The sequence below is a fragment of the Apostichopus japonicus genome, chromosome 21 (assembly GCF_037975245.1).
Source record: "Apostichopus japonicus isolate 1M-3 chromosome 21, ASM3797524v1, whole genome shotgun sequence".
In the NCBI taxonomy this organism is placed as follows: domain Eukaryota; kingdom Metazoa; phylum Echinodermata; class Holothuroidea; order Aspidochirotida; family Stichopodidae; genus Apostichopus; species Apostichopus japonicus.
In genome coordinates, this window is record NC_092581.1 from 7627893 (window position 1) to 7647289 (window position 19397).

The 19397-nt window shown below is 36.1% G+C and overlaps 1 protein-coding gene across 1 annotated transcript in view; it reads right to left on the bottom strand.

Moving 5' to 3' along the window:
- LOC139962679 (DNA mismatch repair protein Msh2-like) overlaps nt 1-18718 on the bottom strand; it is a 29813-nt gene extending 11095 nt beyond the window's left edge. Inside the window, exons 1-11 of the mRNA XM_071962856.1 lie at nt 18277-18718; nt 15711-15760; nt 14857-14892; nt 13504-13591; nt 11393-11535; nt 9670-9867; nt 9261-9474; nt 8383-8441; nt 7331-7451; nt 5393-5506; nt 1413-1666 (exon numbers count right to left, since the gene is read on the bottom strand). Coding sequence (XP_071818957.1) covers nt 1413-1666; nt 5393-5506; nt 7331-7451; nt 8383-8441; nt 9261-9474; nt 9670-9867; nt 11393-11535; nt 13504-13591; nt 14857-14892; nt 15711-15760; nt 18277-18310 — 1311 coding nt within the window. The 5' untranslated portion in view covers nt 18311-18718. The remainder of the gene's footprint in view (nt 1-1412; nt 1667-5392; nt 5507-7330; nt 7452-8382; nt 8442-9260; nt 9475-9669; nt 9868-11392; nt 11536-13503; nt 13592-14856; nt 14893-15710; nt 15761-18276) is intronic.
- Nucleotides 18719-19397: the final 679 nt, after the last annotated feature.

Genomic DNA, 19397 nt, shown 5'->3' on the forward strand with positions numbered 1-19397 from the left:
TAGTAACTTGGTCAGTTTACACTATATTGTCAAGATAATGAAGATAATCTGCATAAATAAAGATAATTATGAAGATAATCTGCAATGCAATCTGAGAGTATACAGATAAGTTGATCTAAGTGTGTATTGAAGTTTGTACAAAAGTATTGAAGATCATAAGGAGTAGAGTGCAGTTCCACCAAATATGTATGTTTGAAGGGCAAATGTCATCTCTAGTACTTTCCCCATGGTTAATTTACACTGCAATGACCTTATATAGCTGGCTAAATAAAAGATCTCACTATGTTGCACTAAGGTGTACAGGTATGTTTGCATAGGCTACAGTACAGTATACCTATAGCAAGGTAAACAATGTATTTCATCAAACTCAGGTAGGAATAGCAACAAATATCCTTCAAATACTACACTGATATTGCTGTCAATACTATACTTAACCACCCTGATATTGATGTCATGAAAGAGTGTAATACTACCAAGATGAGTGTAATATAACCAAGATGAGTGTAATATTACCAAGATGAAAGAATAGACATGTAATTTTTCCTCTCAATCATTGTTTTGAATAAAATGTAACTGAATATGAAAGAGGTTACCAGTAAAATATATCATTCTTACAGATTTCTAGATTGAGTGGTAATGTGGTTTGAAATGGGTGTAAGATCTCGCAGGTTTCCATTCCCATCACTAGTAATTTACTAACCAAACTGACCTTAACAGATTTACAACTTCAAAATCATGCCCCATTCAAATAAGAAACATTTCTTTCCAATGGCTCTTACAAGGGTTATTGAAAAATATTAGTTATTCAACATTACTGAGTACCTTCTGTTGAACTGTTTTGTTTAAACCCTACAGTAGTTTGTCTTTGGACTCAGAAAAATCATGACCTTTCTTTAACCTTACATACTGATCTTACAATGAACTGCCTAAGTAACTCTTTGAAATAAGGGATCTGAAATGAAGAGGTAAATTGATTCAAGGAAGTTATTCAAAATGTCCTATTCATACTTCTAAGAAATAAAAGGCAAACTGCAAAACTATTTCATACTGTCCACTTAAAATCATTGATGCAGAATAAGCATGCATTTTTAATATTCAATTTTATCTTTTACAAACATTTTTTATGAGATCTCCATTTTGAATGTTTGTCTGGGCAATGATAAAACATACGATAAACCAAATACATACTGCACCCTCAAAGAACTCAAAACAAGACTCGCTTCTCCTTTCAGGTATGGGTTCATGATGGGCTGTAGATCTCACATTTTGATAGGTGCACACTGATGATTTCATCACTATCAACAGTTCATATATATCCTGATAGACATGAATCATTCATGCAGTCTTCTATGGATAAAGACACACAGCAGAAATACAAGGAACATTCCAAACTTGTACTATTTGTGTCTTACCTGCAATGGTTTCACAAATAGTTCCTTCAGCAGACTACTGTGATTTCCATCATAACGGTTTAGAGCGTCAATGATCTCTGGCATAAAGTCAATTGCTTGATAAACCCTGTAGCAATCCTGAAGAGTGGCCTTCTTTCTCTGCAACTTTTTGGACAGCCTCTGGAAGTCTGGAATTCGTTTTAAGTGTTCATCCTGTAGCAACTGCCTGAGCTCTGTATCATCCACAAAACTTTCCACTGCATTCAGCCTCTCTTCTGATTAAATGAAACAGTGTTTGATGATTTCAACGATTTCTGACATCATGATATACTACAGTCATTAGGACAGGAAGTAACACTGCTACAAGGGTAATTTGCATAGTTGTTATCAACATAAATGCTTCTTCACATTAACCTGTGTTCTGATTTAGTAATTGGTATATGGCTTTTATATTACCAACAATCTTTAGCCAAAACTTTGTCCTCTCTCGCTTTCATCGTTTACTATAGTGGGGTGTGGCCAAAAACTTACATTCTTCCATTGTTTTATACTTGCTAAAAACTAGGCCTATCAGACATTTCCATGACTACCATGTTTTAGCACAAATTTATGAAGACTCCAAATTGGTACTTTGTGATAGAGAAACTCTTGCTTGAGCAAAAATGAGCACCTCCAATTCAAACAGCTGGAACTCAAATCCAAAAGGTGACCTAACAGATTTTCTTTGATTTTGTATGTAATGACCCATTTAACAGAAATCAAGTGTTAATCAATTAAATTTGTTAAGCAGAAACTTCAGTGTAAGTAACAGACAAGACTTAAAATATTACTGTGTCATTAGTTTGAAAACATTTCTTAAATATTTTTCATCTTTTTACTGTTTTAGTTACTTGTCATTTTGAGGCTTCCACATACTTTGACAGTGCTATGTTTACTAAAACTTAGCTCTTACTGCCATTAAGTATATCTAACTGTTTTGTGTTTTTGTATAAAATTGCTCTACATGTGTTTTAATGACTGAAATTTGTTTTCAAAATCAACATTTATCTCTAAAGAACAATGATGTTGCAAAGCCAAATGATTCTATAGCATTCTCTAGAGGTAACTTGATCATTAAAGTGGCCATGACACGAAAATTTCAACGTCCTGTCTTTTTGGGATCCATCTAAGCATGCTCTCTAAAATGTATATCAACCATTCTGCCAGTTAAAAATTTGATTTTTCCCTTCGAAAATTGAGATTTAATTTACCCTCTTCGGGCTTGAAAAGTTCGTTCGGCTGAAAATTTTCCTAATCTCAGGTGGACCTGAGGTGTTAGAACCGTATCAGTTCGAGCCTGTTAAACGAGCCGAAATTGAAGCTCCACAACATATCGAAGAGCAAACCCGTTCGGAACTATTGCAAGGAACGTACAACGTGGTAAGAATTTATTAACGAAGCGTTTTAAAAACAAAATCCAGTCCATTTTGTGCATGTGTTGTTGGAATTCGCGGAACTCCCTAAACCGTATTGTGCGTTGTGTTACGGTGACCTACAACCCATATGTAGAGTGTGTTGGCTATGTATTCATATACATGTACAAGGATCTCCACTTGCCCATTGGAGGTTTCCTGTTCTCCAATCTGGTCTTCGGAGTTTTTAATGTGGAATACTTGACAGAAGAACGACTCGTTTATGTCGACCCGTTAAAGCCCATTGTTTTATTTCATAAAAAAGGAGGGATCGTAGTATGCTTCCGTGAAGTGTTCGCTACATACGGAGCTGTACACTGGCTAGGCAAAGTGAATCGGCGCTGATGTTGTGCACTAACTTGGTCATTATCGCCGTGTTTTTTTCGTCCTTCGGCCATCGATGAAGGCTAATTGCATGGGTTATGACATTTGTGCAGCCCTCAACAACACAACGGACCGGCTTTTCTCTCGGATATTTTACAACATGTTGTAAAACAAACTTGAAATTTCTAGCGATATAGCGTAATACAGTGGTTGTTCTCTCAGTGTAAATGTGCGTGTATGTGTGACGGTAAGATCGTCGCGCATCCGGTACGTGCCTGGGCTTGGCACTTGTGTTCCTAACATGACGTCATCATTGTCTTGTTTTGAAATCGCATTTTCAGATATCTATTTTCGGATGCGAATATTAAAACGTTAATTTCTAATTAGTCCTTGAGGTTTTCAAGGTGATGAGGATAGTTTTGAACATAGATTTTCTCATAGATTCACAGGAAGTTACTCTTGATTAGTTGGATTTTTCGTGTCATGGCCTCTTTAATATATGACATAACTTTAAAGAAACTATTGAAAACATAACAAACAACACATATTACTCTCAGTATTAATGCACAAATTAAAATTAAACTGCATTTTATAAATAACACCTTAAGTTAAGCTCACAACGAAGCATTTTCTGTCTTCCAACATGGTAGAATTCCTGACTAGATTTGATCCTGAAGTTGGTTGTATGATGTTATATGGTGAATTCACAATAGTAAGGGTATTAATGTTGAAAGATAGCGGTGATGACGGTCTTGCTGAATTTGCTCAGCTGTTTAGTTCTATCCTCTAACATTGCAATGTCATCCATGGTTTGACCAAATTCCACCATTAATAAAGAGAATTATACTTGTAAAGGCGGGGAGTCAAACTGCACACATGCTTTGAAGTTCACTGTATAGTTCCCCTAAATAGGTAAGATAAGTCTCAAAATACATATCAATGTTCTTAGGTTTCACTGTTTGCCATTTTCCTTAAGGCTTTGTAGATTAATATTGACAGTGGTTATAGCTTGACAGACGAACACAGCAACTACAGTGTCTATCAGTGTAGCCTAAGCTACATATGTAAGCTACACAGTACGCAAATTTAGGGAACACATTAAATTACCCTATTCTTCTATACTCATTTCAAAAAGCTACATATTGTGGCACTTCCTGTAAAACCCTTATTCCTTACCGAAAAAAAGAAAAAGTGAGGTTATAAAACACACATCCCATGGTCACAGTTTACGACTGCTTCAGAGTTCAGTCAGAATGGCCTGCCATAGAATTATTTAGAGGGTGCTTCATTGTTTTGCAATCATCAACAAAGCCAGTTCAGCTGTATTTCAAGGGCTCATTGCCATAAGTTACTACAAGGTTAAGGTTGTTTTGCCCCATATATTAAGCAAATCAGTAATCGTTATGAACTTTAAAGTCATATTTCCCTGTGGGAATGCTTGGATGTGTAGGATTGATAGTTAATTCTTAGTATGAAGTTGTGTAATCGCTAAGGCGGGGATATGGTAAGGCCCATTGTCTTAAGGTTGCATGCAACAGTATGCTAGCCAGTGCGTATTGATTGTTTAGCGGGATTGTCTGTTATTGCAACATACCGTTGTGTTATTGCATCATACAGTTGTGTGATTGAGGTATAACCAAGGGTAGGCATGTGTTTGCATAGGGTTTGTTGGTAAAGTATTGTAATGTAAGTGATGTTGTTGTTTGATGTATCATTTATTTATCAATGTAAGATGAAGTTGATTTATATTTGTTATGTTTGAGATAAATCCACCACCATCAGGAATAAGATACACCAGCATTAATATCACCACGTACATCATCAATGAGGTAATTGACTATAGCCTAGCGATGGTGATCACCATCGCTAGGCTGTGAGGTCAATTACCTCACATCACTAGCATTATCACTGGTTGTAAGTAATTTGGTGCGTTGAAAACATAGTCAGTTACAGAAAGTCAATACAGTCGATCTTCCTTTTGACAACTCAATTTGATCTTGTCATCACCATGATTAGTTTCACAAGCAGTACATATTCTAATACTACCAGAGTTGTATAAGTATCACTTTTTAATAGGTATGACTCACCATGTACATTATACATCCTTGTAAGCTTCTGCATCTTGCAATCTCACTCTTCATAATCATTTGTAAGTCTCTTCAAAACTTTTAGAAAGAGTTGAGAATTACTTTGTTGGGTTAATAGTATTTTGTCTTCTTTACTTACCTAATTTATTCTTGTCCATTAAGGGTTGTTTCACCCACTGAGCAAGTAACCTTTGCCCCTGTGCAGTCTTACATTTATTCAGAAGGCCAAGAACAGACATACTTTTGTTGACTCCTGTAGGGAAGATTTAATAAATATGTTTGTAGACAGCTTGCATAACAGTTAACTTAACATACTAAATATGCAGGCTGAACATCAGATGAACTCACAATATAATCAACTACAAGTAATGTGCAGGATTTACATCAAAATATGAAGATACCCTACAGAATAATCAAGTTTATGTTTTACAGTAAGTTTCAGTTGCAAAAGTTTGAGAACAAATTACCCATTATTCTACAAACTGAATCATAACTGATCTTTGGAATTAATAACAAATATAGTGTTAACTGTGTAATTTAAGCAAGGACATCATGGGAGGCTTGGGAGCCATGCACAGTTGAAGAGCCTATGGGCTATAACTTGCTCTCATGAGTTTAGTGACAACTGAAACTTCATGGATGGAATTAGGAAGCAAAAATAATGACTTCTAGAAAGACAACCCATTGTAAGTGCTAGTATGTACACAATCATACTGGGATTGATAGCACAACATGAAGAACACTGCCATGCATTACAACAGATCTCTGTGACATTAAGTTGCCTAAACTTATAGGAAGCATATGAAGTATTACATGCAGCCACAGGCAAGGTATGGTACAGGTTGTATTTTGTTTTATTAATTACTGCACACATTAACTCTGTACCATTGGATCAGGCTACAGAAACATGCAGTTTCCAGAAGCCTGTGTCCACTATATTCAACATTGTTATATCCTCCAAATACAGTACTTAATCAAAGAACTTAAATGAGTAAACTACCGCACCTGTATGCATGGAGATATAAAAGTTCATTGTATGCATTGTCAATCATTATTCTTAATACAATGTCGATGCTCAATTAAGGATTACAGATTCACACTGTGACCAAGTATGTATGCCTCCATATTTGCTATTCTAACTGGTATATGCATTTGATTATCATCCATTTGGCAGGTAACACTTTTCTCTGAGAAACTCAGAAGAGCAATATTGCTTTTCTTGAAGACCTGTTATTTAAAATTAGCAAATGCTGTAGAACAGAGATTGGCCATACTTTGTTTTAATACAATCAACAATAATTTTGCTTTCCTGTTTATCCTGCATGTTTGGGAGATCTGAATAAGAATTCCAACCAGATGGATCTCATCATGCCTTTGCTTTAAGTTACAGACCTTTAATTTATTATTATTATTATTACACCATTATTTATATAGCGCATAATCCACAAGTTCTATGCGCTTTACAATTTACCACTTGATTCAATAACTATTTTACTATCATCATCAATTCATCATTGACCTGAAAGGAGAGAATATAATCAACAGGAAATCAACTCAAACTTTTGGACTGATCTGCATAATATGAAGGCTATGTGAGCCTAACCTTTAATCAACCCCCAGGGCAGGATTTGCTAACTATACCCTATCCCCGAAGCTACTGGTAGCCCATCCCATAATCACATGACAGTAACTACAATCAAACATGCACAAAGACATGATATAATTTGTCTGAAATTTATCTACCTACCCATGACTTGCAGCATGCATCTGTGACTAACCAGAAGAACTTACTGAATGGAATATCACATCTATGATACTGGAAGTAAGCTGGGATGGTTTACCTGACTGACTTATGACCCTACACTAAATCTACCAACACCCACTCTCAATCATGAAAGAGGTAACTCAAATTGGGAGGCTGGATCATGTTGATGACTGTGACACATTGAGTGCCCTGCACTTCCCAATACAACTCTCAGATATGAGGTTTCATTCCCTTAATTTCAGGGTTAATTACTGCTCATTATTCTGAACAAGTCATAAACTGAATCATGGAAGGCATTAAGTGCAACATTACCCTCAAGACCAGTAGGTAGCAGGTTGAGAGCTCTCACAGCAGCAGAATCCAGCTTCATATACTGGCTAAGGTCAAACGTCTTCAATTTGAACTGACCAAAGTTACTTTCATCACCCAAGAGCTGTTAATTGAAGCAAAGATATGTAAACTAAATCACATTTCAATTATTTCTTATCAGTGACAAAGCATTCTACTGCTCAGCATGCATGCACATTTATAACAGAACTTTCTACTTATTTCCAAAACTGCACGGTAATGACACTTGATCATCTTAGCATTTCCAGAGGACATCACCTTGAATCTGCTTTAAGAAATTGGGAAGGAGAAATGAGAAATGTCAGGTGGAATCTTTTTTTCTTGTGTGTGAACTAATGTGATTTCATCTTTCCACTGAACTTTCAAATGGACGAAATGAACACCCTGATGTTAAATACACACCACATTAAAACCCTACAGAAAGATCTGTAATAACACACAATGACCCCACTGTGCCCAGCTTGGAGTACTGTATTGTGTTAACAATTGTTTAGGCAGATGGACTTCATAATCAACTTATTTAATATTAGACATTGGCAATCGAAAGCTAAACTCATTTAAGCATGATGTAAGTTTGTTAGCTTTTGCAACTCCATCAGAATTCAGTCATAAGATATCTGGAATATTATTAGGCTGCATCTTCTGGATGTATCATGAGCAGATCAAGTGGTCAGTAAATTTCATAAAAATTAAGCTCCAATTAGGATTTTGAAGTTCATCAAGGCAAGAACAGTGTCTTTGAATTAATTAGTTAGTTTCAAATCAAATGTATACTACCTATTCAAAATCAACAAGTAAAAGCACTTAGCCGAGGAATATATGCCTTACACAAGGGATGTAACTACTTCTAAGAAACTTTGCAAAACAGTATCAGAAGGTTATTGTCCTTGACCGGAATCAATTTGGAGAGTCCAAACACTGTATTATTCAGCTTAAGGCACTAGAGATTGGTGTGAACCTATTGAGAGAATGAATACATGAGACCAATGAAATAGATTCAGCTGCTTGTAACAAACCTCTAGATATTTCACCACTGCTGCTAGAGAGGATACGGCATGGGTTAGTTCCATCTCAGCTGCAGAAAGAGAGATGCAAAACACAATGTGTAAAAATGTTCATTTTTAACATGCACACAGTGTGAATATTTCAAATCTCACTGTGATAACTGCTCTACTGGGTAGTTTATTCCCAGTTGGGATATGGTAAGTCATTGTAATGGTAGGTCCCTTGCCCCACCTTCTGTATCTGGGCTATAACATTACCAAATATTGGAGATTACAATTGATCAAACTACATCTGGGGAAAAGTGGTTGATAAGAAAATGAGAGTTGATGAGAAAATTTGAGCAAAACTTGGACCAATAGTAGCTTATTAGAAATACCAAACAGTTGATCAGACCCTTAAGAATTTCAAGAATTCAGGTGAAAAGTGGCATTAATTTTGAGGCTGCTATTGTAGCAGCTTTGATGATATGGTGTCACTCATATCTTAACTACTTCATTTATTGAGGCTGGGCATGTTAGGTTCAAAGAGTGCTTTAGATCTAATATTTTTACCTCAGTCTGCATGTGTAACACAAACCTATTACCTACAAACTAGGTTAGTGTTGAGAGCTACACTGAATTATTCCATAGCTGCATGACCACACAAACTTGCAGTGAAGGAGACACCTACTGAAGATTGAATTCTATTCCGTTGTTCCCTTTTGTTAATGTGAGATGAAATTTTTATTGCGTAACAAATTCTCGATCTGGTATTCTGGTTTGGTCAATGAGATGAGAGATAAGAATGACCTACAGCATGGAAAACAATAGATGACTGGCACATTTATATTAAACATATTACTACATGGTATGGATCATAAAGTATGATAATTTGAAGTCTGCAGGCTCACCAAAAGATGCAGAATTAACAGCATCATCATTCTTTGCTTTCAAAAGCCTGTTCAGATCTTGAGAGATGTCTTTGTTGGAGTAATCTCCCCTTTTCCTCTCAGTTACTAAAAGGCCTCCTCTCTCAATTATTAGTCTTAGCTTGGTAGCTTCTGGATTTGTAGTATCTCCTGAGGGCAGCAGACATTCCCGTGGGCCAAGTTGAATGGTTAATGCCTGAATGAAAGATTATACTTTTCTTTTTAGATAATCTATAACTCCACAACATGGAGTTATTTTTATGTGCAAATAATGCTGTTCATATACAGTAGTGTGGCTTGTATAGGATAGTTGTATGGTAGTCGGTTCTGGAAGATCAACAATTACAAAAGGATGTATAAAGTTCAGTTTCCTACATAGAACTCTGCTTACCTCAAGATTAGAAAATTGATCGTTATCTACAAATTCACACACGCCTAACTCCCTAAGAGTTGGATCACAAAAGCCAACACCAACCAGCCTCTGGCCACCATCATTGACATATTTGACAGCTATTACACTGGCAGAAGTTGACATGTCATTGTGGCCAAAGAGGATTTCCTCAAACTGTGTGAGATTACCAGGTGAAGCCTGCAGAGGAAAAACACAAAGCATCAGAGGATATACAGAGTGAGAGAATCAACCTCCATCATTATACAGTGAAGAGAGTGCTACCAAGTTAGCACATATCAATTCCTTAGCGCTCTTCCTTGTGCAGCGGCGGAAAGTCACAACAGTTACTACCCACACCCCTCGTTGACTTACTGTTAGGCCATGTTTTTCTTCACTGATAACAGTTCTTTCCTCATTTCATAACACTTTGTCTAAAACATCTTTAGAAAGGTGGACTAAATCTCTTCATATCTCTGTTGTTTCCTAGTTTCTATTTAGCATGGCACGATCGGACTTTGGGGGTTAAAAAATGTAAAAATACGTAACTTTTGAAAACCAAAAGTCACACGTAAAACACACATGGCAACATGTAGCGTCGTGTGGCTTTTGAAACTCCCATTTTTGAAAGTTCAATTGTGTCACTATAACACTGGCCCTCCTCTTTGTCTAAATTGAATATGCATTACAAATGAGTGACAGATTCTGTACATATAAAAATTATTGTGATTGGTTCAAGTTTTCAATCGGACCTAGGGGTAACAAATGAGAGTCTTCGTTAGAAAATATCGACCTTCTAGCCCAACCTCGAGAGACGCTATTGTAGACGCCCGCGTGGTAGCGCCTAGTATAGGGGACTGTAACTACGCACTGTTTAATCGTTTATGTGTAATTGTATTAAAATTTGTTATTGTACTATTAAGAACTCAAAATTAGTTTAAAAACACATTTATTGGTAGTTTTTTTTCACCCAAATTCCCATATATATTGAGAATGCAATAGTTTGCGTCACAGCAATATAAAAAAAACCCGCAACAGAATGGATCAGTCCAATCTTCCTGACCGCGTTGATCCACAGCGCTCACGTATGGGAGCGATGAGTCACACTTAATCCTTCAAAGAGCTTATATTGCAGTACTTTTTAGTGTCGTTTTGGGGGTGAAGGAATTGATATGAATAGAATGCATTTGCTAAGCTTACAGTCTGGTATTCAATTGGTTAACTTCTAAGCCTGTGAGCATTCTGTAATGTTGGAAATGAGATACTTTCTAATTTTGGTGGCATTTTGTTAATTAATGTTTGTTTACCTCTACAACTAAATATTGTAAGTAACAAATGCTATAGCATAAGATTACTCCTTAAATGAGTCAACAACTGAACATTCTTAAGTGTTGCAATCAGCAATTGTCTTTTACACAGTATTAAATAAGAAACTAGCTTCCAAAACATCTTGTGATTTCAAAACATGATCAACCAGCTTACTGAGCATCATGTTTTTCTGATTGTAGCTCATACCTGTAGCTGTTCAAACCATTTTGGGATAATTGCTCTTGCTGCCTGCAAATGATTAATGGCATCCCTCCTTGAACTTTGAAAAACAATAGACACAAACAATGACAGCCTTGATTCATTGGTAGTATGTTTCAATAAGTACTTCAAAGGGGACAAAATATGGTGCATTTACATTGAGATATTTCCATCTTGTGGGACTTAGACATTAATGTACCTTATAGGCAAGCACCCACTCATTTCTTCCAGCAGATCGGTTCTGGTAAACCTCAACTCTGTACTTTCTGATGAGGAGTAAATCCTTAACTAAGGATTCAAAGTTCATCTTACTGAGAGATACTGACTCTACTTTATTGGCTCCTGAAAGATCAAAACAAGTTACCCATGATCAAACAAGATATAATAGTCTCCCATACGCCACACTTTCCAATTCCAATTTAATACCTATAGATTTTGTAATACAAAAGCTAGAACTTTACTGAAACACATAGTTGCTTTGAAAATGCTAAACCACATTTTGCATGCTGTTATAAACAGCTATAAACCAATGCTTATCATTACAGCTTAAATCAGCTATTGCATTTTTGACAGGTTCCCTACAATCACAGTATTATGAGGTACTGAATTTCCACAAGCATATAGCACTCTGCAAAGAATGAGCAAGTGTTTTTGTTCAAATGCCAACATGTACACATGCTTTTTGTAAACAGAATGGCAGCCTATAAGATTTCTAAAGTATGACTAAAGTATGACTTAAGTAAAACTAAAGTATGACCTATGTACATGCTGTATGTACAGTGAAATGTGTCTTGGTGATTATTATGGCAGAGAATCAAGAATCATTAATACTGTACATACAATGCTAGTCATGCAGTGAATTCAGATGTTAGTTGTTCTAGTAACTAACTACAGTAGTGTTCTGTGTATGCACTTCTCAAGGCACAATTTGTTCTGACACATGTAGATATATATTTCAAGCAGTTTGGGTCTCAGTGGTAGGCCAAGCATGTACAATATATACTAGTGCATGCCATTTTAAATTCTTATTTCAAAAGTTACAATACCAGGCAGTATTGTTTGCAAAATAACCGTGTGTCCATGTTCATTTTTGGTTTATCATGTTAAAAATGTTTTAAGACTTTGATCTTTTGTGACTTTACATGACCTTTGACTTCGCAGAAAACAATAGGGATCTTGTAATCAATAATGCAAACCTACATACAGGTACCAAGCATCAAATTCAACCAAGCTGTCCTTGAGTTTTCATATCTACAGGGTATTCAGACTTTGACCTCGGTTGGCCTCAAACGACCTGTGACCTCTGCAGAAAGCAACGTATCTTGCACTCTATAGGTGTATCCACAAATCAGATATGAAGATCATCCAAGCTTTACTTTTTGCATTATCTTGTTTACAAGGGACTCACACTTTGACTTATGTTGACCTCAAATGACCCCCACAGAAACATTAGGGATCTTGTACTCAATTAGGTACATCCACATACCAAGTATGAACTTCTTGCAAGGTTCAAGTTTGGAGCTCTTTGTGCTCTCTAAGATGGGCCACATGTTAGGCACAAGGTAACCAAAGATTTGCTTTTGGAGTTAACATGTTTAGAGAATTTGCTCTCAAATGACACTAGGGTTCTTTTACTCAATAAGGGACATCCACACACACATATGCAGTTAAACCAGTGTGTAAATTCTGAAAAGTATTTGAAAGTTTTCAGACTTTGACCTCTGGTGATCTTAAATGACCTATGACCTCAATAGGGTTCTTCAACTCACTAAGCTGCGTCTATTCTTTATCATAAAATGAACATCTGTATGTACATACTCAGTCACAGTGTTTACATTTCAGACTTCAACCACTACATGGCAAGCTCAAATGACCTTTTAACCTCTTTTTACATAAACATGAGGTTCTTATACTAAGTAAGGTGGTTCCACGTGCCAAGTAAAATGTTCATCTGTGTTTTTATTGTTTTAGGTTAACAGACTTTCCCTCTGTTGACTTCAATGATCTTGCCTTCCTCACTCAACAATAAGTTTGTGTGTTAAATAAGATGAAACTCATATATATACTAAGAATGCAGTTCATCCACTATTACAGTTATTGTCCTTAAAAGCTATGGCATCACAAATAAATGGTGTAACAAATATTAATGTTATTGAGTGAAAACCTTCAAGATAAACCAATTCTAGTTCCTTTAAAGTTCCTTGATCATCATGTAGTATAAGTCAGCTATGCTAATTAACCCATTCATTGATATCAGTTCACTTCAAGAACATGGATTATGAGGTCTAGAACTAATGACTGATAATTTACCTGAACCAAGGTACTTGATAACCCCTGTTGTTTTGAAAACTTCCTTAGCAGCAAAGGTAGCATCAGATCCATGAACAGTGTAGTATTCCTGTGAGTGTAAAATAAAACAAAATGCAAGTCACAATAAACTGGTTACAAATTATGTTGAATACCAATGGATTTATTAATCCTATTCTTTGCACATGATAAATGTGATCCATTAAATAATTTTTAACCATGTCTGCTTGAATGAACCATAATATTATTGCTTTCATACTACTGTAACCAAGGCTAATGTCCCTTTAAAAAAAAAAAAGTTTTCCAAGACTTGTCCACGACCAAGGGAACTAAAAGATTTCTTTTCTGTCTAGAAACAATCTGCTAGAACAAAAATGGATCAAAAGCAACGGTTATTCAATAGACTGGGTCCATATCAATTGCTTGATGGCTTCTTTTGGTTGCAACATGCAGAGACAATGGAAACTGGCTAAAGGAAAGGGGGGGGGAGGGGCAGCGGAACAAGTGAATTTTGACTTGAAGGAGCCAACAATGATCTTCCTGACAAACACAGAGACTCTTCGCATTCTGTAAAACACATTGCAGTATTTCAATGTTTTAATCAAAACGATACATTTGAAGAAACATTTTAGTTTTTGAAACTCCCAAGAATGAACTCTTTTTACAATGGCCTCCTTTATCCCCATTCCCAGTGACCTATCAAGTATTTCAGACTGTTGGTATTGTGAAATGTTGCTTTTGCAGTCCTGAATAATACTTGAAATATCAACCCTACTGTCTTTTTCACGACTTTTACCCAGCAATAAATTTGAAGATGAAAAAATACAAAAGTTAAGGATGAGCATGGAAATTAAAGTCAACCTGCTTTGTGACTCCTTGCCTCATCCTTCATGAGAACATTTAATGTTACACTGGAAATGATCTTCGGTTTAGCATTGATAACAATTGAGTTCTGGTACTTAATCTTCACACTTAGACTGCAGTGTTTATCAGTTTTCAAACTTTGACCTGTGGTAACCTCAAATGACATTTGCCCTTCAAAAAAAAATATAGGTTTTGTGCATTCACATACCACATTAAGTTCATAAAAGCTTTGCTTTTGGAACTATATTGTGTTCACAAAGTTCTCATATTTTACATTTGTGGGCCTGATATGACCTTTGACCTATATGAAGACGAACAGGTTTTTGAACTCCTTAACATTAATAGGTAACATACCTAATGTATCAAGCTTTGCTGAAGTTATCCATTTTTCAAGGTTTTCAGATTGCTTGAAAAATTGCTATTTGTATTTATACATCTAGATCTGTGAAGCTGAATCAATTCTTTGTGAATCACCGAAAATATCTCACTTACTGTTCGATCAAAGACTCTAAATGTTGTCTCTGGTTTCTGGGAACAATAGAGAGAGATGGAAAACTGTTAAAATCAACTTGCATTTATACTTGATTTATAACTTGATATAATTAAGTCGGTTCCAAATCATAGCACATCTTGTGAAATATATGATATCGTATAAGTTTACATTCTTAACTCTTATATATATTGTCACATATCAATTTGTTTCGTTGAGGCAGTGAATGTTAGAGACCCAAAGCAAAGCAAAATCTTGTACAATGGAAAATAGTACAGATGCTTGTTGGCTGGCTGTCATGTACATGTAGCAGTATTACTATAGAGTGTATTCATTTCCATGTTCCTACAACTGTCTTTAATGAATGCATGAACTTAAACTTAAGTGCAGGAAAGTTTAGACTAATTCTTAATACCAACCCTATGTTTTTTTGGCAATTGCCATTTTGGAGATGCTGTGTGCTGTGACTACATCTTATGGCTGTATGACTGTGTGCGATGTATGAGCAGTTGTATGCATGATATATCACACACCCAATCAGGTTCTTGAATTTGTAAACAAAATCAGCACCTTTCCAGTGAGGGCAATAGGCTATATATGGCATAAATAATGTGCTTCAGTGGTTGTCATGATCACCCAATTTTCCCTCTGCCCAAGTTCTTCATACCAAACTGTGCCAAATGAGCACAGCTTTAATAGTAATACATATATCATATATGTGGCAAATAAAATAGTCACGATGCTCACAAGTAACACATACATTTGGTTTAAAGAGCTTTGTGGTATTAAATGTAAATGAATACTCATTAATATCTCATGAAAACTGACAACAGCATGGAGATTATAAGAATCTTACCTCAGGCATACATCTCAAAAATGTTAAGAAACCATTTTCCTGTCCACTATCTGCAATTAAATATAAACAGACCAAGTGTTTTAATTTTTCTCTACATCCCTGGTATTCAAAGTGAGAGTTTTGACCCTTTTTAGGGCTGCCAAAACTAATAACAAGTACAGTATATATACAACACCACTTTGCAATTAAGAACCCTATATCATATCAAAACTTCTTAAAGGGGAGGGGATACCTCCTCACAATAGGCACTTCCCCAGGCCACACCAACCACTGTAGCATCACCAAGATAATGAAAGTGGAAATTTCAGTGAGGTCACAAAGCCAAAAAAATTTAAACACCATCGGTCTAGACTCTAGAGAGTCAATTTGAAGTTGATTTGTCAAACCAATTTGTTTTGTTATATAAGTAAATTAACAAAGGAAAACTGACAGGGAATTATGAGAAAAATCTTACAAACAGCAAAGAAATGAATGGTTAGAACTCAGAATGGTATTCAAACCAGTTTTGGTATACAATCCCTGTGCCCTACTTAATGAGTTGGCTACCCGCCATTTCTTTGTGGGATTTTCAGTCAGAGACATTCACTTTTTTATAAAAAAAAGATTACAAGTTATAGGTGCTGACCACAGGTGAGCAAAAATCGAAGGCTATTACTCGCTATATATAAAGGCCATTTCCATGGCTAACTTCATTATTGAAATCCGCCACTGTAAATTGTCAGACTTTAACTGCACAGCTGTGTACGTAAACTAGGAACATCTGTAGAGTATGTAATGCCGATATTTTATTGTGCATGTGCACTACAATAATTTTTAATGGAAATGGTTAGTTGACTAAACTAATCCCCTTCCCTGGCCCATTCCCTGGTTACCAATGTTACTCATATACCACTTGCCTATTATTTTCCATTGGAATTTGTCCAATTCTCCTCTTTCTTCTTCTTCTTATCTCCCAATTTTTTTAGAAGGAAAATTGTTAATCACCCGAGGTCTATTTTTGTAAACGACAGGTTGGTACATTTTGCTACAGTATAAGCCGGCCCATGGCAAGGAATATTTGTCATATAGACCTACACTGAATGATTGAAACTTAACTTTAGATTACAGTTCGTATAACAGCAACACTTGGGGGAAGGGGCTCAATCTTGGCTTGGCTAAGCAAACGGTAGGCCTTTCAGCCTATCCTAAGCCTATCCTAGTGACACTGACAGGCATCAAGTATGTTAGCATAGTGTAAGGTGACCAGACGTCCCCGATTTTCGGTGACAGTCCCCGATTACGGTGTGCTGTCCCCGATGAACAAGTGTCCCCGAAAATGTCCCCGATTCGTCAAAATGTTCAGGAATTTCGAAAATATCCCACATTATTAGTAAACTAATTGTAAAAACAAAATTCCGGGGAGTTATGCATCAGTAGAAAGGGTGTTTACTCTCATGAATGACTTATGGAACTCAGGGAAATCTCAGCTGAAGGTTGAAACTGTGAAAGCCATGCTGCAAGTCAGAACCCATTTCAGTATGTCTAGTGTGGAATTCAGCAATAAGCTCAGTAGCACCAATGAAGTATTGAAGAAAATACAATCTTCAGAGAAATACACTAAGACCAATTGATCACGAATTTATGACACAAGCAACTCACAAGCTCTCAAAGAACCACGTTAAGTAAGTGAATTTCATCTAAGAAAAAGCTATTTTTGAAAATAAAACTGATTTAAAAAGTGTTCTAAGTATCACCAGTTTACATCCAAGCACCTGAGGCACTTGAAACTTTTCCAAAACACCCCCTCCCCTAGACCCCTCCCCATATCAGTCACGCAATAAATGTCCCTGATTCCAGTCAGGAAAATATGGTCACCTACAGTGATATAAACTGATTAGTTTCTAGTGATTAGTTCTTGAAGTCGTTGGAGTTGCTGTGGGAAATCATTAACAATATGATAATAATAGATATATTATTTTATAAATGCTTTTGAGAAGGACACATCCCCTAGTAACAGGATATTATTTGCTGGAGTTGCATGGGGCAAGTCTTATACTTCATAAACATGTCTGAGAACAAATCTTCCTTTGGCCTACAGTACAGGATATGTTTTGCTGGTGAGCCTCTACAGGGTAATCCTTATTAGATATATTACTTCGTAAACGCTTTTAACAATGACACATCATCCTAACAGGATATACCTTTTGCTGTGGGGAAAATCATTAATATTCTTTAGCTTTTTAGCTTTTTTGGCACTGAAGTGGCAGTGGAGATCGAAGTAACCAATGTAATTTTTAAAGCAACTTTACTACGACTCCACCCAAAAAGGAGGCCTTCTGAAAGGAATTCTATAAATGTACCAAATTGGCTTGCTTTACTATACTAGTTTTATAAAATGGAATAAAAGGATATAACAACTGAGACATTACAACTGAGAAACGCGGGTGAGACCGGACAACCGAGTGTCTTGCCTATGCCCTACACCCAGTATCAATCATGTATGTACAATTAGCTCTCCTAGCATAGGCCTACAAAGTACAAGGCTACAGTTACTAATCTTAGTTGTAACTTTTATTTTTAATGTTACCCAATGTGAGCTGCTGATTCGGCTGTAATGCCATTTTAAAACAACTGGAAAACTTGGTATTTTCATCAACTAGTGCTGATACTGGCAAAACAATCGTAGTCACGGTGCTTTCGGGAACGTTCCAATTACTTGTAAATAAGTGTGGCTGTGACTAAGTACAGGTATGTCTGAGAAATTATGAACCGCGGTTCCTGCTGCACACCCTGGAGCTGCATGCGCTGTGTATGGCAGACCTAATTTCTACGTAGTATCTTACTTCATATCATTCATTAATCGCATCAGAAAATCATTCAGAAATTTAAGGTTTCTCATATTGTCGAAAGAAAGCATGCTTAGTTGATATTATAATGATTTTCTTAGTTCATGGATGATTTGCCGAAAAATTTGCTGATGTCGCTTAACTGGTTCTTCAATAGTTCACATCTTTCATGTTTACTACAAAACGCGCGAAAATTTCATCAGGGGTCATCAGGGGTCATCATTTGCGACCACCAAAATAGTGGATAAAAGCAATACGGAAGCTTCGTATGGACTTTGATATAATGAAAATCTGAATTGTGTTTCTTTCTACAGAAAGGTGAAGACTCTATAAAAAGGACTATGTTATTATTCCAGAGTCCGTTGAAAACACTTTGTATTTATTTCAGTCACGTTTATGGACAATTAGGATGATTTTCGAGGTTAAAACTCGGCTCCACCTCAGGATAGCAGGTCAGTAACGCGATTGAGTGTAGAACTTTATAGTTTCGATTTTTGACCAAATTTAATTCATTTTTACAAAAATTTCGATAACTTATGACTCTATTATACCGGTTTATTTATTGCAGATTATGTTAAGTACCCTTTGTATTAATTTCAGCCACATTATTGGACAATTAGGGTGTTTTTCGGGGTTAAAACCCAGCTCCTCCTCAGGGTAGCTCACTAACGCGATTGATTGTGGATTTGTTTTTAATTCGATTTTTGACTAAATTTACACTTTTTTACAAAAAAATTGCGATAACGTTTTACAATAATGGACCTATTTTTTTATATTTTAGATTATGTTAAGTACCCAATGCATTAATTTCAGCTACATTTATGGACAATTAGGGTGTTTCTCGGGGTTAAAACTCAGCTCC